The 19,529-nt window shown below is 53.8% G+C and overlaps 1 protein-coding gene across 1 annotated transcript in view; it reads right to left on the bottom strand.

The window, feature by feature from the left end:
- Positions 1-421: 421 nt before the first annotated feature.
- DSCAML1 (DS cell adhesion molecule like 1) overlaps positions 422-19,529 on the bottom strand; it is a 338,141-nt gene continuing 319,033 nt past the window's right edge. Inside the window, exons 21-33 of the mRNA XM_045080488.1 lie at positions 14,531-14,684; positions 11,392-11,509; positions 10,871-11,034; positions 10,521-10,619; positions 9,656-9,844; positions 8,945-9,232; positions 7,267-7,422; positions 5,218-5,248; positions 4,971-5,089; positions 4,531-4,683; positions 3,733-3,927; positions 2,956-3,267; positions 422-1,480 (exon numbers count right to left, since the gene is read on the bottom strand). Of these exons, the coding sequence (XP_044936423.1) occupies positions 1,005-1,480; positions 2,956-3,267; positions 3,733-3,927; positions 4,531-4,683; positions 4,971-5,089; positions 5,218-5,248; positions 7,267-7,422; positions 8,945-9,232; positions 9,656-9,844; positions 10,521-10,619; positions 10,871-11,034; positions 11,392-11,509; positions 14,531-14,684 (2,454 nt within the window). The 3' untranslated portion in view covers positions 422-1,004. The remainder of the gene's footprint in view (positions 1,481-2,955; positions 3,268-3,732; positions 3,928-4,530; positions 4,684-4,970; positions 5,090-5,217; positions 5,249-7,266; positions 7,423-8,944; positions 9,233-9,655; positions 9,845-10,520; positions 10,620-10,870; positions 11,035-11,391; positions 11,510-14,530; positions 14,685-19,529) is intronic.

The following is a 19,529-nucleotide window of genomic DNA, read 5'->3' as shown; positions in this document are numbered from 1 at the left end:
ACAATCGCTTCTTCCTCCCCCTCCCATAACTTAAGTGTGTACTGTGGTTTGCCTTCCTTTAGCTTCCCTGGCTGGAGGAGAGGAGTTAGCAGACACCTGCCCTCCCCAACGCCCAGACCAGGCTCCCCAGGGCTCTCTGCAAGGTTGCTTCGTGTTACAGATAAAGAAACTGGCCCAGAGGGGTTCAGCAGCTTGCTGGAATTCACACAGCTGCCCCCTTTAGAAACCAGCACAGATCTGAGACAGGTGCTCAAGGAGGCACGCAGGCTAATTGAAAACCTTCAAAAAAGTTTAACCTGTTGAGCTAAAGCCTGAACTTTCCAAAGTCTCTCCACACGAGAAACGGACGGGCCGGTACAGGCCTTTTCCTTCCTCCCTCCCTCCCCACTGGCCCTCGCCAGATGGGAAAAAAGCTACCACGTAGAAACATAACCTTTATTGCACACGGCGCTGGGTTTTTTTTCATAGAAAAAGGTATTAACACATAAGCATCTGCAAATTGAAGCAACTCCTGGTTTTCTTGGAACAGTGAAATCGCATGCAGTGTCTCTGAGTCGGGATTTTGGTCTCTGTCAAAACCACCTAGATTGAGGGGAGGGTGAGAATAGGAGGGAAAAATTGCTGAGTCTTTGTGCCTCTGTCTCAAAATAAGGTGAGAGAAATATATAGATACATAGCTTGTCCATGTGCTCCTATCTCCTATATATGTATATATCTCTCTCCACGCGAATTTTGTGGGGTCGGGGGGGGGGTGTGTTGATTTGTACTGTCAAATTCTTTGTGCCCTGGCTTCATGGAGAAGAAAATAGTTTCATTTGTACAAAAGAGTTCTATGTACAAGCGTTCATGACTTGGGGGCTTTTCTTTTCGTTGTTGGTTGGTTTTTGTCAGTTTAATATAAATAATGCAGGAAAACAGCCAAGTTGGTGTGTGAGGGCCCGAGGTGCAGACGGGCCCGAGGTGCAGACAGGTCCGAGCGTAGGGCCGCTTTTCTTGCTGTGCCCCTACACCAGGGTATAGGATTTGGAGTAGGCCCCTGCCCCCTGCTTCTGAGACCTCCCCACCCCCGATGTGCTCATCTCGAGAAGTGAGTCCCTGGAGCCCCCCATTTTGGTGTGTGGGCCCCCGGCCCGCGGAGGCTCGGTGCTGGGGGCTGGAGGGGCAGCACTGGGGGCAGCCGGGGGCTCGGCAGGGGTGGGGCCGGGAGCTGGTGGGGCCGTGCCGGCTGCGGGTGCTGGCATGGCCAGAGTCCTCTGAGGTAAAGTGGCTGTGGAGGCCGCAGCAGGGGCCCCTGGGTGCGGGAGGCCCAAGGGCTTGCTGGCAGGGTCCAAGGTCAGGTGGCGAGCCTGGGTGTGGTAGGTTCGAGCCATGTTCCGGATGGAAGCCTCTCGGGGTGGGACCACAGGGCAGGGCTCACGGCCATCTGCCTTTCGGAAGAAGGCCTCGGACTTGGCATACAGGGGTAGGTTACAGTAGTCACCTGGAATCACAGAAGCAGAAGATGTTGACGGCAGAGGCCCCTGGGCACCTGCTTGTTCACCCCACCCGCCACTCCCCAGTCTTTTCCCTGATCTGACCTGGAGTCCCTCCACAAGTAAGACAATGATGCATCCAGAAGGGATCAGTTACTTGAGGCTCTGAGCAGGTTTCCTTATCTGGGAAATGCGACCCCTCCCATTTCCCCAAGGGGATTTCTGGGAGCAGTGAAGTGATCAAGAGAGGAAAGGGCAGCGGGTGCGTACAGTAGCTGCTCACTAAATGGGGAGGGGGGGTACTTAACCCTGAAAGACCCAGACAGACTGCCGGAGAGCTCTGCTCTGGAAACTGGCTTCCCAAGAGTTCTGGCTGGTGAAACAGTTTTCCTACCCTGAGGACGGAATGCTGGTCACAACCCCCATGGAGCCCGATTCTGCCCTCTGAGGACCTGCACAGCAGGCTGCCCCCTCCCCGCCCCCCATCACCCCACCACCTTTCCCAGGGCAGCCTGTCAGATGTCTGAAGTCAGCTATGTTTCCCTGTCCCTCTTCCCAGGCGGAATGTTCCAGATTTCTTAAACCTCCTCCATGTGCGGATCCCTCTGCTCCGTGGGCAACTTCACCTATATATGGGCCTCTAACCTGCTGACCGTGCCAGGAACTTTCTTTACATGATCTCATTCAGTCCCCAGAGCCTCCTGGACAGGCTAATACCGGCCCACAGTTGGCAAGTGAGAAAACTGAGCTTCAGAGAGATTAAGTAATTTGCCCTAATTCACCCAGCCAGAAGGGGCGGGGTGTGATTCAGGCTGATCTCTGAAGTCCTTGTACTTTGTTACCCTGGCCTCTTCTCTAGAGGACCCCGAGTGCCCAGATGAGCGCGGGCACTAGGCGAGGCCAGGACCAAGCAGGTCAGACCCTGTGTGGTCTGACATGGTATGGTGTGGTCCCAGTGTCTGCTGGTGGACCCCCATTCCCACACCCTCTGGTGATCCTACAGCTGTCCCACCAACCCCGAAGGGCATATGCTCTGGCCAGGCCCCTGGCATCAGACAGCTGCCAGTCGGGCAAGGTCAGTGCCCACCATGAGGTTTGGCCCCATGGATCAATATTGAATGGCATTGAGACCAGTGGCCACTGGGCAGCTGAGCCCCAAAAGGCTGTCCCTTCCTCACTGGCATAGCTTCGTACCGAGGCAATGATCGCTACGTACCGAGAACCGGCCACACGCCAGGCACCTATTGTGCCTGCTAGGACAAGGCAGAGTCCATGCTGTCATTTGCATTTTACTGAGAAAGTGAATTATCAGAGAGGCAAACTGACTTCCCAGGGCCACCGACGTATTATGAGGCTGAGCCAGGATACGGACCCTGATCCAGATTCTCCCAAGTTCTTGCTCTATACTGCCCACACTGCCAAGGGGCCCTGCCCCGCTGGGGATGCCAGGGGATGCAGCGGGGGAGGCAGGCCGAGCACTCACTCTTGTTGGCCCGGTGCGGGATGGGCACAGCCACGTTCTTGCCTCGGTCGGCATCCTGGGGCTTGGGCGGGGAGGCCGTGAAGCGACAGATGCCGGGCTCGGAGGGCGTGCTCATGGACGTCATGCTGTCGGCGTTCTCGTTGGTGCCCGTGGTCATCTGGTCGGAGGAGCTGTCGGAGATGAAGCACTCGGTGATCTCAAACTTGGCGTGCTGTAGCTGCTCCTCCAGCTTGGCGTGCTCGTAGGCCCGGGCCAGCTCCTCGTAGGTGGACGAGGCGCTCTCCGTGGACACCATGCTGTTCCGTCCTTTGTCTGCAGAGACGGAAGGCTCGGTGTTAAGAAGAAACGAGGGGGCCTTGGAGAGAGCCGTTCCCCTACCTCTGAGCCTGGAAGTCCTCTCAGAAGACCCCGCTCTCCCCCTGGGAAGGAGGCTTTGGTGGCAGAGCGGGGACTTTCGCAAATCAAGGGCAGAACATCTTCCATTCCTGAAAACCACCACCCACCTTTGGAGCCCTCAGCTCTTTCTCCAACGAACATCACGTGTGCCATTTCCCTGACACCTTTTGGGAAAGCAGAATGAAATCCTTGACTAGGCAGAGCTCAGAGAGGTCAAGTGTGTTTGTGCCGGCTGCACAGCAAGCCGGTGGGCCACCTGGAAGCGACACTGACCTGTGCCTTGGACCCCAAGAGCTGGTGGGTGGAGGTTGGGACAGGGGAGCCGAATGGTGGAGAAACGGGGAGAGAGAGAACAGGATGCAGGCTGGGCGCCAGGCTCACCTGTGTCCTGGGAGAGGCTGGCGCTGTAGCTGTCACTCTCTGTGACAGTGACCCCATGCTGGGACCCCACGGTGCGCCAGTCAGAGGTGAGGGTGCGGGCAGGCGTGGAGGCCTGGCACTTGGTCAGAGTCCACTGGCTTGAGTACCGATTGCGGGTGCTGTGGGCTGACTTCACATTCTTCCTGGACACTGGATCTGCACAGAGGAAGCAACAGCTAACCCTCCATGGAGGGCACTCAGCCTCGGGCAGTGGGCACGGACCCGAGGGGCAGTGGGGAGCAAAGGAGGAGGCATAAGCAGCCACAGAAGCTTCCTGGGGGTGCTGAGCACACTGCCTTTCCAGCTACGTGGTCCCATAGGAGAAGAGGAACAGCGGTGAGGTGTGGGGGTGGCGGGGGAACATCCAGGTTCTCCCTCCTCCCCACCTGTTCCTTCAGCTTGGGGAAGAAAGTCCCTCCTCTCCTGTTGTCCCCTGTGCATTTACTCCCTACAGCCCTTGGTGTCCCCATTCTTACCTCCAGAGTCACAGTGCTAGAGGCAGGAGGCCCCTGGACAGCAAGCACTCCCAACCCTCTCAAAATATCTAGGCAAGGACACGGAGGCCCAGAGAGATAAAGGTAGCAATTTCCCCAAGGTCACAGCTAGGACGTCTTTAGTCAAGGTCTGGAGACTCTACCTCCAGTGCTCTTTCCGTTCTTTGTGCTGCTTCCCCACCCCATCTTCTTCCACCTGTGCCCCATGCTGTGCCTGGGTGACCCTGTCTGGGAGGAGCTCTGTCTCCCTCGGGATAAGGCATACTTGTGCCTGGCCGGATGTCGGACATGTCGATGAGGGGTCCCGTGCTCTGGATGAGGGCTGGGTGGTGCAAGGAGACACCCGTGCAGAAACTTTGTGGGTTGACAGCTTGGCTGAACTCCGCGTCCGTTACGGGGATGGTGGCTTTGTCATCTCCTAGGGGTAGAAGGGCAGTGAGTACGAGTCCTTCTCTTTAGACTTCCCAGATTTCTTTTTGTCTTTATCTGATGTTGAGATACAGAAAGGGTGGAATAATCCTTTTCATGAGACAGAGGAGGAAATTCAGTCCTGGAGAGAGGTTTCAGGGAGTTTTGAGGTTGCTGAGTGGGGGATGGGCCCGCTGGGAGAACCCTGGGCACTGATGTGATGGCTGCGGGGCTCCCCTTGGTGGGCTGTGGCCTGGGGAAGATGAGGACAGAGAGCTTGTGGCCCCTATCACTCACCCAGCTGCTTGATGCCCTCCTTGTCCTCAATGAGTAGCTGGACTCTGGGGATGTCAATGTGTAGCCTCGGGCCCTGGGGTGGCCCCTTCACAGGGGTGTCAAAACTTCGGTTGTTCTTGCTGTGGGGAGAAGGGCCATAGGCAGGTAACTCAGCAGCCATAAGGGGCTGGAGGAGAGGGTTTTTCAGGGCAGTGGGGTCTTAGAAGCCTGTCCTCTGCAGGGGAGGAAACAGTGACATGAAACCTACCTTATCAACATTTCTGCCAGACTCTTTGCATCTGTAAAACAGTAGAGAGAGGGTCTGGGTGAAAATGGGGTCTGAGCGGGATGAAAACTGGAAGACGTGTGGTGAACAAGGTGGGAGAATTTCCTAGACTGGGACCAGGACTGGTCCACTGGGGAAGAGAAATGAAAGGACCTCTAAAATAGTCTAACATAGGATAAGGTCTGATAGCTCCTGGTGCGAGATTTGGCTCAGGTCTGTTTTCCCTTCCTCAGATTTTTATCTAATAGGGAGGTCCTTCCCAGAGGAGAGGGTATATAAAGTGCTTCATCTGTTTCCTGAATTGACTCTAATTAGACAAGACATCATAGCAGGCTGGGAATGGGTTCCAGTGGAGGGTCTATCCTCTGTTTTCTGCTGGGAAGAGAAGAGAGTGGAGGATGATGGAGAGGTGGTCGATGGGCATCCCCAGATAACTATCAACCAAGAGGATTTATTTCTTTCTCTTGGGCACCCGTCCCCAAAAAGCTCATGGATGAATTTAGAGGTCCCTGCTTAGTCTTCAGAGGAGCCTTGAATAAGATCAGGATCTCAGGTTAGGAACTGACAAAAAGATAGAGATAGAGAAAAAGAGGAGCAAAGGACTCTCTCAAAGATCCATTAGACCTCTGATGAGAATGAGAATCATGAAAATGATCTGTCAGAATGAATCTAGCAGCATGTATGTATCCAACTATTGACTCACTCACTCATCCATTCATCCATCATTGACCCAGTTACCTGTCAATCTATTCATTTCTGCATCCACCTATCCAGTCAGTTATTCATCCATCATCCACCCATTCAACAATGCATTCGTCCATCCATCCAACCGATTAATCTATTCCACCATTCATCTGGCCATCTGTCCATATGTCCATAAAACCATAAAGCCACCTGTCCATCCATCCATCCATCCATCCATCCAATTATTGATTCATCTATTCAACCATTCATCCAAACACCTGTCCATGTGTCCATAAAACCAAATATCCACCCATCTATCAATTCATAAAATCATCTATTATCCATCCATTCAAATATGCATTCATCCATCCACCTATCCATTGATCCAACCAATAATCCGCTCAACCATCAATCCATCCATCCACCATTCCTCTATCGATCCAACCAACCACCTATCCATTCAACCTTTCATTTAACCATCCACCCAACCATGCTTCCCTCTATACATCTTTCCATCTAACTATCCAATTAATCATCCAACCCCCATCCAATCATCCACCCATCCACCTACCCAACTCCTAAACACGCTAGGCAGTGTTAGTAATTTCCAATTCTGGGCTACTACTGTGCTCTGGCTTCTCACATTAAACTGTAAATTCTATGAGGACTAGACTATGTTCCATAAGAATATGGACTGTTCTTTCTTCATTCATTATATATCTCCAATGTCTGGCAGTATCTACATACAGCAGATAGTCAGTAAATGTTTTCCAAATGAGTGAATGAACATCTGTTAAGCAACTACTAGATGCTAGACATTGTATCAGTCTCTGGGAAAATCAAGGTAAAGGAGACCCATTCATGCCAGTCTATGGTATCGTAGATTGGGATAGGAAAGATATTCAAAATGTCTAACATCTGCCATGTCATGGAAGTCATATGGTCAAAACTGAGCAAGGTCCTAGTGACCACCAGCAGATCTATGCTTTAGTGGCCAGCTTCTAGAAGAATCTCAGGGATCCTGCGATAGAGAAGGAGCCTCCAGGGTGGGAGGGAGCAACATCTACTTACCAACTAACGTGGAAATGTTTAACTATTTTAAGCAGTATGGCTTTAGCAGCGTGTACCTCTAAAAATCAGCCCTGGTTAGGTCAGGCACAAAGTCTTGGGGACACAGAAGAGGAAGAGGTGAGAGCCAAAGTTTCAGAAGGTTTTAGAGCAGCTCTCCCTTCAGTGGGACACAGGCACTTTCTCTTGTCCAGATGGTGCTCATGAGCCAATGAAAGGTGGCCCATGTGGCAGAGGGTCAACACTCCCTCCCCAGAAGCCTGTAGGACACTCGCCTACCTCGGAGACGCTTCAGCCGCTTCTCCTTCCTCTTCTTGCGAACGATGAAGAGCAGAGCTACCCCCAGAGTGGCCAGGATGACTGGGCAGCCGATGGTGAACAGCTTCTTCACATCATCCCCCTCCCCTTGAGCAGACTTGATGGGAGGGATGGTACCTGTTGGAGTGAAGAGGGGTGTCAGAGGTCCCTTATGAGCAGGGTCTGGGCAGAGTCCCTTGGGTGAGGTTGCCTTTGAACCTTTCTTACCGCCCTTGCTCTCACTCTGACCTCCACTTCCTGGCACAGAGTCCCAACCCTCTCCCTCTATTCTCCCCAATTTCTGGTCACATCAGGACAGCCATGAACAGTCACATAGTTTTTACACTGCATTAGAATACTGATGACTTTGTGGGCCTATTTTAGAATTACCCAGAAGTCTTTCAGAGATAGTCTCCGGCCTCTTGGAGTTCAGTGTTCATTTCTAGAAGGTAGGATGATGAGCTTAGATTCTGCCTTCCAGGTTGTAAAGTGGAGAGAAGTCAGAGAAGTGGGATCCTGGGGTCTCACCCCCAGATGGGGACAAAACCACTCTATGTCCTGCATTTCCTTCCTGTTCCCCCACCTATGGGTGAGATCTGCTAATCTTGGGAGCCTGTATGGAGGCAGTAAGCTCTGTTGACAGAGACCTCTGCAAAGCCTGATCTATCCTGGTTTCAAAGCCTCGCAGAAGACCATCTCCTTCATGAAACCTTCCTTGTTTGGGCCCATTCTTTTCCTTCCTTCCTTCTTTCTTTCTTTCTTTTTTTTGAAGATTTTATTCATTTATTTGACAGACAGAGGACACCAGTAGGCAGTGAGGCAGGCAGAGAGAGAGCAGGAAGGAGGCTCCCTGCTGAGCAGAGAGCCCGGTGAGGGGCTCGATCCCAGGACCCTGAGACCATGACCTGAGCAGAAGGCAGAGGCTTAACCCACTGAGCCACCCAGGTGTCCCTCTGATACCACTTTTATTGTTTCCTTAACACATAGGCAGACGGACTGGACCTTCGGGCAACTAGTCTCTCTGAATTTGGCCTTCAGCATGTCTGTAGTGTACGTGCGGGACAACAAAGCAGGACAGAAGCAATACGCACCACCTCCTGGCCCAGGCAGTGAAGACTGGGGTGGCTTTTCCATCCCTCTCTCCTTGGCGACCTTAGAGGCTACACATTTAAGATGGCATAGCTAAAAGATGGTGGCCAGCCAACCCTCACAAGATGTTATGAGTACAAGAAGCAATTCTTTACTTGATCAAGGCCTGCAGCTTTCCATGTTTATCTGTTCTTTTTTTCCCAGGTTATCCAATCCTGGTTAATGCAACCTATTAGGAGAGGGGTCCCAGGGGGCGGGCCTCAGCTATCCCTTTACACTATACTCTCCATCTCTCTGAAGCAGTGGAGAGCAAGGACTGCACCTTCAAAAGACCCTCGTAGTGCGATGGGTTTGCCTGGCTATCAGTCTGTATCCGTCACTGGTGCACCTGCCCGCCTCCCGCTCTGCTGCCCCCTTTGCTTGCTCCTTCCGTGCCTCCAGCCTTTTCCTCCATGGTAGTCCTATTTTTTGATTTGTCTGTCCTCTCTTTATGTGTCCACCTCTCTGCCAGCCTCCCTGGGGACACCTCGCAGCACCCCCTGTGCAGCCCCTCCCGCCCTCCCGGACTCACTGCCGTCATAGTCCAGGGTGGCGAACTGGGCAGTCTCGTTGCCGCAGCCAGCGCTGTTGCAAGCCCGCATGCGCAGCTCGTACCACGTGGCCTCACGCAGCTCGGTCAGAAACACCTCCCCGGAGCTGTTGGCCCGCAGCCCCTGCCAGGCCCAGGTTCCCTTGGGCCGGTACTCCAGCACGATGGCTGTGATCGGGCAGCCCCCGTTGTTCCAGCCCTGCAGGTTAAGCCGAGCATGTGTGGAGTTGATGTGGGTGAACAGGTGCTGGTCTTTGCTGAAGGAGGGCTCTGGGGGCGGGGGGCACAGGGAGAGAGCGAGGTTAGAGACTCAGAGGAGGAGGGCTCATTCATCTGCGCGGGGAGGGAGTCTCCTGGGCCAGTGCTTCTGGGGAGCAGTGGTTGGCAGAGAAGAGAGGAGGGATGCCCCAGGGGACAGAGGAGGAGGGAGAAGAGGGAAGGATGTGGAGAGGCCTCAGCAGGGCAAGAGGTAGGGGAGGAAGGAAGAGGCTGCCACCATGGGCTGTGGGGCCAGGGAGGTGGAGCCTGTTTCTCCGGCTGTGATTGGTTAGTGTGCCATCTACAGTGATGGGAACCAGATCCAGTCTTTCCCTGCAGCCTCTGCTTCCGGCGCCCTCCTTCCCCAGCCCCTCCACCTTCCATCCGCATATCCTGGGCCCATCTCTCCCCAGCTGGGTCATCGCTGGGCCTCACCCCGCCCGTGGGTCTTGGCCTCGATGATCTCGCTGATGCGCCCGGAGCCCACGCTGTTCTTGGCCGCCAGCTTCACTTTGTACCACGTGCCACACTTGAGGCTGTCCAGCTTGAAGGACCGCTCACCTGAGCTGATGAACACGTCCTTCCACTCCTCACTGTTGTCTACTGAGTACTGCAGCACGAAGCCTGCCGGGGAGGTTTGCCTGGCTCAGGGCGGGCAGGGCAGGGCTGGGGACACCCCAATAGTTGGCAGGGGGCTGGGCTCCCCGCGGGGGCAGAGTGGGGCCTTTGGTGACAGGGTGGGGGGCAGAGGCAGATTGGACACAAAGCTGCAAGGAGCTTTCTTGCTTTCTCTTTAGCAGCCAAGGTGGAGAGGGGAGCAGAAAACCGAGCCTTCAGGCGTAAAAGGGATAGTATTTAGAGCCTACTTTTCCCGGAGTGGTCCCCAGACAGCAGGATTAGATCCCGTGGGAGCTTGTCAGATCCCACCCCAGACCCCTGGAATCAGAATCTACCTTCTTTAAGATCCCCTAACGATTCATGCGCATGTTCAAGGTTGAGAAGCATGATCTAGTACATGTGTCCACTGCTATAGATTTGGACACTGAGGTCAAGAGAAGAAAACCGATTTCTTCGGTTTGCACAGCTCATCAGCTGCGATTGGGCTGGGCTTTCTAAAACCCAGGTATCCAGGCTGGTAGCTGTGGCACTTGGGTAACTTCCTTGTGGTCCAAACTGCCCCTCACTCATCACTTCTGGGGCTTTATGGGGACATGTGGTGGGAGTGGATAAAGCCCTTGCCTGGCTCCTGGGCCCCGAATTTCTTCCCCTCTTTCCCCCTCCTCACCCAGACCCTTCTCACCTCGGATGGAGCTGCCCCCATTGTCACCTGGAATCCAGGTCAGGGTGATGGACGAAGCAGAGGTTCTAGAGACAGTGAGGCGGGGCTGGTCCGGGGGAACTGTGAGGGGAAAGCCACCAGCCCTCACCACAAAGGGTTAACACCTGATGATGGGAACGCAGGCTATCCCAGCTGCAACTGAGGGCCCAGGCCTGGCCTTCCTGCCCTCGAGGTGCTCCCCCAGCTCCTGCTTGTTCTTCCCATCCCTCTGGCCTCCTCTTCCACGTGGCACCTCTGTTCCACTACGGTCTGTCCCCCAGGATGAGGGGGCTGGGGAGGTTGGGATGGGGGCCTGCCTTCCGGGGCCTTACCTTGCACCAGAAGGTTGACGATGATGGTGTCAAAGCCCCCAGTGTTGGTGGCCGTGCAGGTGTAGTAGCCTGAGTCCTCGGCCTTCACAGCACGCAGTAGCAGTGTGCCGTTGGTATGGATGAGCCGGTGCCCGTCCATGGACACGGGGATGGCCGAGTCCTCACTGCGGGGGGTGGGGTGCAGACATGGATTATGGTAAGCAACCCCCCTCCTGGGGGCTCCCCCAGGACTGCAGGCAAACAGGGCTGGGAGTAGGAGGCTGGCTGGGGGGGGGGGCCCGGGACTCTTGGGGTTTTACCCAGTGCTTCCTGGGGCTATCCGGTCCCCCTGGCCTCTTCAAGCATTCAAGGAGGGGAGATCCTTGGCAGCCAGCAGAGGGGAGCCAGGGAGGTTGGGTCTGTATGGGAGAGCAGGAGCTGTGTGCCCCGCAGGGCCTCTGGGGCACCCAATTCCTTTCTTCATGGCTCTTCTACTACACCCATCTCTGGGACCCCGCATTTCTCTGGGGCCACGCGCACACCTGTCCTTGGTCCACTTCACAGCGGGGGCTGGATCTCCCACCGAATTGCAAGGTAGTCGGACATCCTTCATCCAGGGAGTTGTCACAGTGCCTCCAAATGAGATGATCTTTGCTGGGGCTGCAGGGGAGAGAGCATGAGCGCCTCATCAATCCGCCTCTGCTCTCAACACTGCACTGGCCTGCCTTTCCTGGGGCTCTCCAAATTCACAGTGCAAGACCCCCATCTCCTACCTGACCTCCACCTTGGGCTTGGGGCAGGGGTGGGTACAGACGCTTTCAGATGGCAGTCACCGGTCCAACAGACATTGTTCAGGTGCCTGCTATGGGCCAGGTATCAGAGGAGGCTCTGAGCGTTCATGCCATGAACAAGACGTGTTCCCTGTCCTGAAGCTGCTCATCATCCCGGTGGAGGGGAGGGGACAGATACTTAAAAAGTATCATGACAGGGTGGAAATACTACATAGGAGTAGGTGCAAATCGCCATGGGAGCACCAAGAAGGAGGAATGACTCTGCCACTCCGGTGGTGGTGGAGGAGAAGGCCAGGGAGGCTTCTGGAATGAGAAGCTTTGACTGGAGTCTTTTGAAGTCAGCTCCACACCCAGCACCGAGTGCAGGGTGGGGCCTGAGCTCACTAAGACCTGAGCTGAAATCAAGAGTCGGGTGCTTAACCGACTGAGCCCCTCCCCCCAGCCCAGGCGCCCCTGAATCTTGAAGGCTAAAGAGGAATTCACTACGCAGAAGGAAAGGTGTAGCCGGAAGAGGCGACAGCACTGAGTAGAGGCCTGGAGGGCTGAAACCCGTGGATGTGTCAGGGTCGGCAAGTACTCTGGGGCAATCAAAGCCCAGGGTGAGTGAAGGGGGATGGGTGGTGAGCGGGAGCAGAAGCCCCTGGAGGGCTCCAAGCGTCAGAAGGTGGAGGGTGGGCTTCCATTTGAGGTCACGAGGAGCCACTGGAGGGTTACAAGTAAGTAATGAAACATTCTGAGTAGAAGCCCTGGTTGCCCGCAGAGGGTGGTTTGCTGGAGGAGGCAGACCAGCGGCAAGATGGTGGCCAGAGAGCAGGCCCCCTGGGGGGGGGGCATATGGCCGTGGGGAGGAGGTTAGGGGCTCAGGGAGGAACCGACAGGACTTGGGGTTTGTCTGGCTTTGAGGAAGAAACAGAGGGGGAGGTGAGGATGCCAGCATGATGCCGGCTGGGGGACGGTGCCCTCACAGAGACAAGGCACATGGCGGGGGGGGGGGCGGCAGGGGAGGGGGAGGAAGGATGTGGGGGAAGGGATAGGAGCAGGGTAGGTAGGAGACACCGGGATGCTTAGCCTCACACTGACCCTGAGGTCACCCACACGGGGTAGCTAGAAAGCAGTCAGATACACATGTTCTGCAGCGTGAGAGAAGTGGCCGGGCCACAGACACTGACGTGGGAGTCAGCCACCCAGTGACCGAGGTCGCCATGGGTGGGATGGTAGATTGACAGAGAGGTGGCAGCAACATACACACAGGCCTGGCGGAGAAAGGAACGTCCCCAAGAGTGACAGGAGCGCACTCAGAGGACCAGGCCGCACAGGTCACAATGCAGAAGGCAAGGCAGGCAAAGATGTCCAGGGAACTGTGGGAAGGTGATCACGGTGGGTGCCTCACAGATCTTTGGGCTGAGTTACAGGTATTAAATTAACCAAGCACTTCAGAGTTCCAGACCTGGAACTCATGTGACTGGGGCTAGTTCCCTGAATGTCTTGGTGTTTTGGGGTGTGAGAACCTGTGTGTGTGTGTGTGTGTGTGTGTGTGTGTGTGTGTAGGATGGGTGGGGGAGGGAACAGCAGTGCTCGCCCCCTTCCTCACTAGGCTGCTTGAGGACAGAAGAAGATGTAGAAATGTTCTGGGAAGGACAAAGCCTGCTGGGGATGTGTCCTGTGGACTGCCCCCAGGGGAAGGGGCCGACCTTCTGCAGGACACCCAGGCCCTCCCATGCTGCTCTGGGCCAGTGCCAGCTACCCTGGGGGCACTGCAGGTTCTAGGCCCCTTCTCTCCAGAAGGGATGAGCCCAGGAGAAGGGGTTGGTGGCACCTGTGGGAGGAGGGATTGCGGACGTTAGAAATGCCGATGTGCGGGGGGAAGAGCCCGACCTAGAACCAGAAGAGCCCGCAGGCCACTCTGCACGCTGTCTGCCAGCTGTGGAGACCCTGCCTCGACGCTTAACTGGAAAATGGAGAAACAAGGGCACGGTAGGGAGCCCCGTTGCAGGCCCTCCAGCGAGCGCTAGTGGCCTCCGAGCCTGTGGCAGGGGAGGGCTGATGTTTCTTGTGTCTCCAGCCAAGGAAGCCTGTCATCCCAGGAGCCTGGTCCTTGGGCTCCAGGGTTCATGGTCAGGTGGCTGGGGGAGGAGGCAGGCCCGGGAAGAAGGGGGCCTTCCCGTCTAGGCTGGCAGTCAAGGTAGAGGACCTGGAGTCCTGGGCTGGTGGTGGTGAAATGGAAGACCCTGTGGCGGCCCCAAGGTTGGCGCAGAGGGCAGACGAGCCGCTGTGCCCCGCTGCCTCTTCTGTGTAGGGTTGGGGCCTGAGAACTGTCATTCCCTGTAGTATGGGGGTGCATAGGCCCCATGGCTCCCCTCTGCCCAGGCCAGGGATTCGGTGAGGGCGTTCTCTAAAGACACACCTGGTCTTAGTCACTCAGTGCCCAGCATCTAGCTCAGACCCCCCTCCTAGCTGTGCCCCCTGTGAAATCAGCCATCAGCAAACCCACCTCTGCCCCAGGCGTCCAGGCTTTGAAATGAGGGGGATGCCTGTGTGGCTTTCTGCTCTGTGGAAGCGGTGTCCCCTGCTGCCTCCCATCAAGAGATGCTGACCTTTGGGACAGGGGCTCTGCTGTGAGCTGGGAGTGGGCCTAATGCCCTCTCTTGCAACCTTGGAGTGGAGCTAGGAATGGGGGACCAGGGTGCTCCGTGCCATCCGCCCCTGGGTAGCTGTGCCGCCTGGAGCCTGTTGTGAGGCTTCTGGGAGTCAGGGGGCAGCAGAGGCCCAGTCTTGGCGGATGCAGGAGGGAGGCAGGTGAGGCGGGAGGGAGACAGCCCCTATTTGGGGAGAACCAGAATTCTAGAAGGTGGCTTCTGGTGGCTTCTCCCCGTCGGGCCGGGCTGCTTACCCTTGCCTGCAGGCTCAATGGTGACCTTCTCGCTGCTGTTGCCCCGGCCAGCAGAGGTGACGGCAGCCACCCACAGCAGGTACTGCTGCCCGCGGTTCAGGTGGGCTATTCGGTAGAAGAGCTGCTCTGGGCTCGTCTCGTACTCGCTGGGAGCCTGCGGGACGGAGGCAAAGAAGGGCTAAGAACCCAGCTTCCGGGCCTCCAGACTCCAACCCCAGCCTTCCTTGGGGACCTGGGCTCAGAGGAGGGGGTGGCCCAGTCGGAGGATTGAAGGGGGGGCAGTGGGAAGAGAAGGTAGGATCCTGAATCGTTTGCCCTTTCTGGTTCAGGAGCAACAGTGAGCAGAGTTTGTAGGGCGCTTGGCCCCAGGGGCTCATGGACCTGCTCTGGGTGTTGCTGGGCCAGCCTCAGTTTACCTCTTTGAGAGATCCAGACGCTGACAATGGCAGCTCCAGGCCACGGAGTGTGAGAGTGGCGGGTGAGTGATGGAGGGAGTTAGGAGAAGGGAGAACAGAGGGAAGAGGGTCCCAGGAAGACCCCGAGGAAGGGGAGTCTATGAGAAGAAGCCAAATTACCACGTTTGCCTTATTAGGGTTGTAGACAGGCTCCCCAGCCTGTGCCGGCTCTGCTAATTACCACCCCTTCATTCTGCGGGGGCAAACCGTCCGGGGGCGGGAGCGGTGGGAGACGGGGCTCAGAAAGCTTCACCGGGTAACACTTCATTAATGATTATTAGTGGTATAGATCACCCTATGTATTTGTAGGTTATATAAATCTATAAAATTTTTTTTTAACCAAATGACAGTTTTGACAAGTTGCCAACAAAACAATATCGGATCCCAGTGGTTTTACCAGTTGCTTTGATGAAAAGATTATGTTGCCTTGGAAACCAGAGGCTCAGATATTGAAATGAATTTGAGAAGGAGCTTTTGATAAGCGCTAGTTTGCAGACCTCCTGTCAGCCCCTTTCCTGGTCCAGGCGGGATGGGGCGGACTTTCATTTTATTTTATTTTTTGGTCAGCCGTGGGGAAGGGAATGGAGGACAGCGCTAGGGCCTCTTTGAAATCAGGGCAGAAGTCTAGGGAGGGGGAGCAGCCCCCAGAACAGATGGGGGGCCCTGAGGCCAGAGGGAGCTAATAATTAGTTATCTCTGCAGTCACGGGCTCTTGCACACACAGGCTCACGTGCACACGTTCACACGCACACGGACATAGAGATGCATTCGTGCACGTGCATGTGCCAAGGGACAGACCTGCAGACAGATACGGGGTCACAGAGGGACATTCTCTGTGCCCCATGGGAGGGCTGAGGGGTCCAATGACTTCTAACAGGAGAAAACCTCCTTTCTGGCCCCAGGCCATGTGCGGGCAAATGTTAGGGAGGAGACACAGCAACCCTTCAATACACACAGAGCTCCCTGGCCAACTCCTCCTCTTGCCCCCCTCATGGACACTTGGCCTTGACCCCAGTAGGTCACTGCTGTGGACAGGTGCAGAACCACCCTGAGCCCTGGTTGCTGGGAAGTCTTTTCAGGCTGCAGCATCCAGGAGACTGTGTGTGTTTCCATCTGTGCATGAGGTAGGTGGGTGTAGTGGCTTCAACACATACCTGCCCCTTCTTCCTAAGGGTCTGTCCCATAGGTCTTATACCTTTCTCAAGGGTCCCAGGACCTCAGTTTTCTATCCTGTGAACTAAGAAAGCACAACAGCTCTGCCTACCCTGTGTGGTTACAGAGAGGCACAAATGGGGCAAGGGGTGCGTGAGTCTTTTATAAACTGGGGCATGTTCATCTCCTGGCTTGTTTGCCTTTGATGATTGAGGTGTGTATGGGCACACATGGAGAAAAGTTGGGTGTACCTGCTTGTGTGTCAGTGTGTACCCGAGTGTACATTTGTGTCTGCACAGGGCAGGAAAGGCTTGGCTTCCCTTTGAAGGTGTTAGCATCACATCTGGATCCTGAGGTCTTTCTTTTAACCTGGACTCCCCAAAACCCCTGAAATCATTTTTAAAAACACAACCATATTCCCAAATAAAGTCTATGTGGATCAAATTTAAAAAGAAAAACATAGAACTATGACAATATTTGTCTTTCTAATCATACAAGTGAAGGTAAAAATCATAAATGGAAATGTTTCATAAATTTGAATTCTATAAAAACAAAATCCCATGGCACACCAAAAAGAGTACCAGAAGGCAAGCAAATAACTGCAACCAATATAATTAATAAATGGTTATTTTCCTCATATGTAAAGAGTACTCTCAGATCAATAAGAAAAAAGCCACGAACTAGCCAAATGAAAAATGGATAAAAGACATGAATTGATAATTATCCAAACATGAAAAAAAAAACCCAGCCAATAAACAAATAACAATAATCAACCTAACTGGAGATCAAAGGAATATAACTAAAATAGGACACCTTTTAAAAAAATCGAACTAGCAAAAATGACACATGTGTAATACCTTGGATTAGCATGGGCACATTGTTTCTTGTACTTATAATGCTGGTGGGAGCATAGCTTGGTTCCAACTTTCTGAGGAGTAATTTACAAACATGTATGCATATCTTAAGAATATCCTTACTCTTGGGGCACCTGGGTGGCTCAGTGGGTTAAAGACTCTGCCTTTGGCTCGGGTTATGATCACAGGGTCCTGGGATCGGGCCCTGCGTTGGACTCTCTGCTCAGTGGGGAGCCTGCTTTCCCCTCTCTCTCTGCCTGCCTCTCTGCCTACTTGTGATCTCTGTCTGTCGAATAAATAAATAAAATCTTAAAAAAAAAAAAAAGAATATCCTTACTTTTTGTGCCTCAGGAACTCCTATGGAAATTTACCCTAAGAAACATGGGTATAAAGACTTTTATGAAAAATGTTCAATGAGGTATTAATTATAATGTTGAACACTTGAAAATAGATTAAATATAGAACAAGGTACTGGTTAAATGGATTATATACTAATAGGCACTTGTGATCATATTTGAAAAGAGTATTTGATGGTGTGGGAAAATGCCTACATATATTACAAGAAAAACATGGATTATATGGTATTACATAAAATTTCATCATTTTATTTAAAAAAATCCCCATAATCTATACACAGATCAAAGACTAGAAGGCTACCTACCAAACATTGCCAGTGTTTATCTTTAAGGAATGAATACAAGTAATTTTTGCTTTCTTCTCTATTCTTTAATATATTTATAGAATTTTTGACAATAAAGTGGCAATATTTTGATAATCCGAGGAAAACAACAAATGTATGAAAATGTTTTGTGAAATTTCTGATGGGATGCACTGCAGCTCTGGCTGCCCCCAGGGCGTTCCTTCTGGGAGCCTAAGCCAGATGCACTTCCCATCTCTTCTGAGGGTTCCACACCCGCGTGTTCATACATTTAAGTACATATGCACACATGAAGACTCGTGCATTGCCTCTGACCTCAAGCTCAAATCCATGGTTTTGCACCATCACACACATGCGTGTGTCCTTAGCCCCAGCACTCACTCCTAGAGCTCTTCCCTAAGTGAATCTGTAATACAGTTGTTTGGAATTTGGAAAGTGTGCAAAACGACAGTATCATGCTGTCCATATCACAGTCGCACATGGGGGTCAGTTTCTACCCCCTGAGGTGGCTGAACAGAGGTTCTCATCACACTGAGCACAGTGGCCCCTGGTGGGACAATGTCCCATGGGGACTCTCCCTGGGAGAGAGGACATGGAGAGAGGCGGGGAGGCCCTTGGGGTCTCCAGCAGGAGCTGGGCACCAGGAGCTCTATTCTGGGGCCTGGGACAGAGGTCCCCAGCCAGCTGACTAGGGGGTCCTAAAGCCCGAGTTAATGAGGAGGCAGTGCTCCTTTGAAAGGCTTCATTGTTGGAGGAGGAGATGACTGCACAAAGCCAAGCTCGGGAATGAGTACCCTCTCCCATCAATTTATCATGGGAAACTTGCCCAGTGTCTAAGGCTTTACAATGGCCAGGCTGCTAGTAGTTCATTCATCAAACATGTATTTAGTGATGATGATGTTTCATGGACCGTTTTTGGCAGCTGGGGATCTAGAGATGAAAAGATGTTGCCCTGGTCCTCACTGGGCCCCAAGGACCAGCGCAGGAGACAGAGAAGTCACTAGCTAGTTGCCTTCTGACACCCTCAGTGGATGACAGGATGGAGTGCACGCCACAGCACAGGTCAGCCTGGGCAGAAGTGTGGAAAAGCATAGCAGGCATCCAGAATAGTGACGAGCTCAGAATGTGTGTGCACATGTATGTACGTGTGTGCACGCGTGTGGAGTTGGGGGGCAGGGGAAAGGGGCAGACGGCATAGCTAAGACACTGATTGGAAAATCAGCACAACCACCCAGGGATGGCGGCACATTCTCTACTGGACACGTGCAGACCCCGCGGCTCAGCGGTTCTTCTCGTGGGTGCTCGCCCGACAGGCACGCATGCGCACGGGCTCCAGGAGACCCCAGCGAAGACGCGCACAGCGGCACCATATGTAGCGGCTCCGAGCTGAAATCTACCCAAATGCCTATCTATGGGTAACAGACTGGAGGAAACAATTCTATGTACACACACAGTCGAAACCCGTGCAGAAGTGGCAGTGAACGATCTATAACCACGCACAACAATATGGATGAAATCCAGAAATGCAAAATAACGTTGAGTAAAAGAAGCCGGATAAATGGTATGAACTTCGCTTATATAATCTATGAAATGCGGCAACACTACTCTGAAGTCAGGATGGCTCTCACCCTGCCCCAGGGGTAGGGAGGTGACTAGAAGGGGCACAAGGAGGTCCTCTGCAGGGTTGCAATGTCGTGTTCCCTGCTCTGGGTCTGCTGGCCCCGTGTGCTGTGAAAATTCACGGAGCTGTACACTCGCGTCTCTGCGTCGTGGCTGTGAGGATGGAGGGGAGGACACAGGGTCCCTGAAAAGATATTTCTGGGCTTCCCCTCTGGTAATAGAACTCTGGCCTCCCTGGCGCGGTGCCGGGCCACCTATGG

This window comes from Mustela putorius, unplaced genomic scaffold (genome assembly GCF_011764305.1).
Source record: "Mustela putorius furo isolate JIRA1106 unplaced genomic scaffold, ASM1176430v1.1 tig00000460_pilon_pilon_pilon, whole genome shotgun sequence".
NCBI classification, from domain to species: Eukaryota; Metazoa; Chordata; class Mammalia; order Carnivora; family Mustelidae; genus Mustela; species Mustela putorius.
The sequence above is the reverse complement of the archived record's forward strand: the minus strand, read 5'-3'. Positions and strand labels throughout refer to the sequence as shown.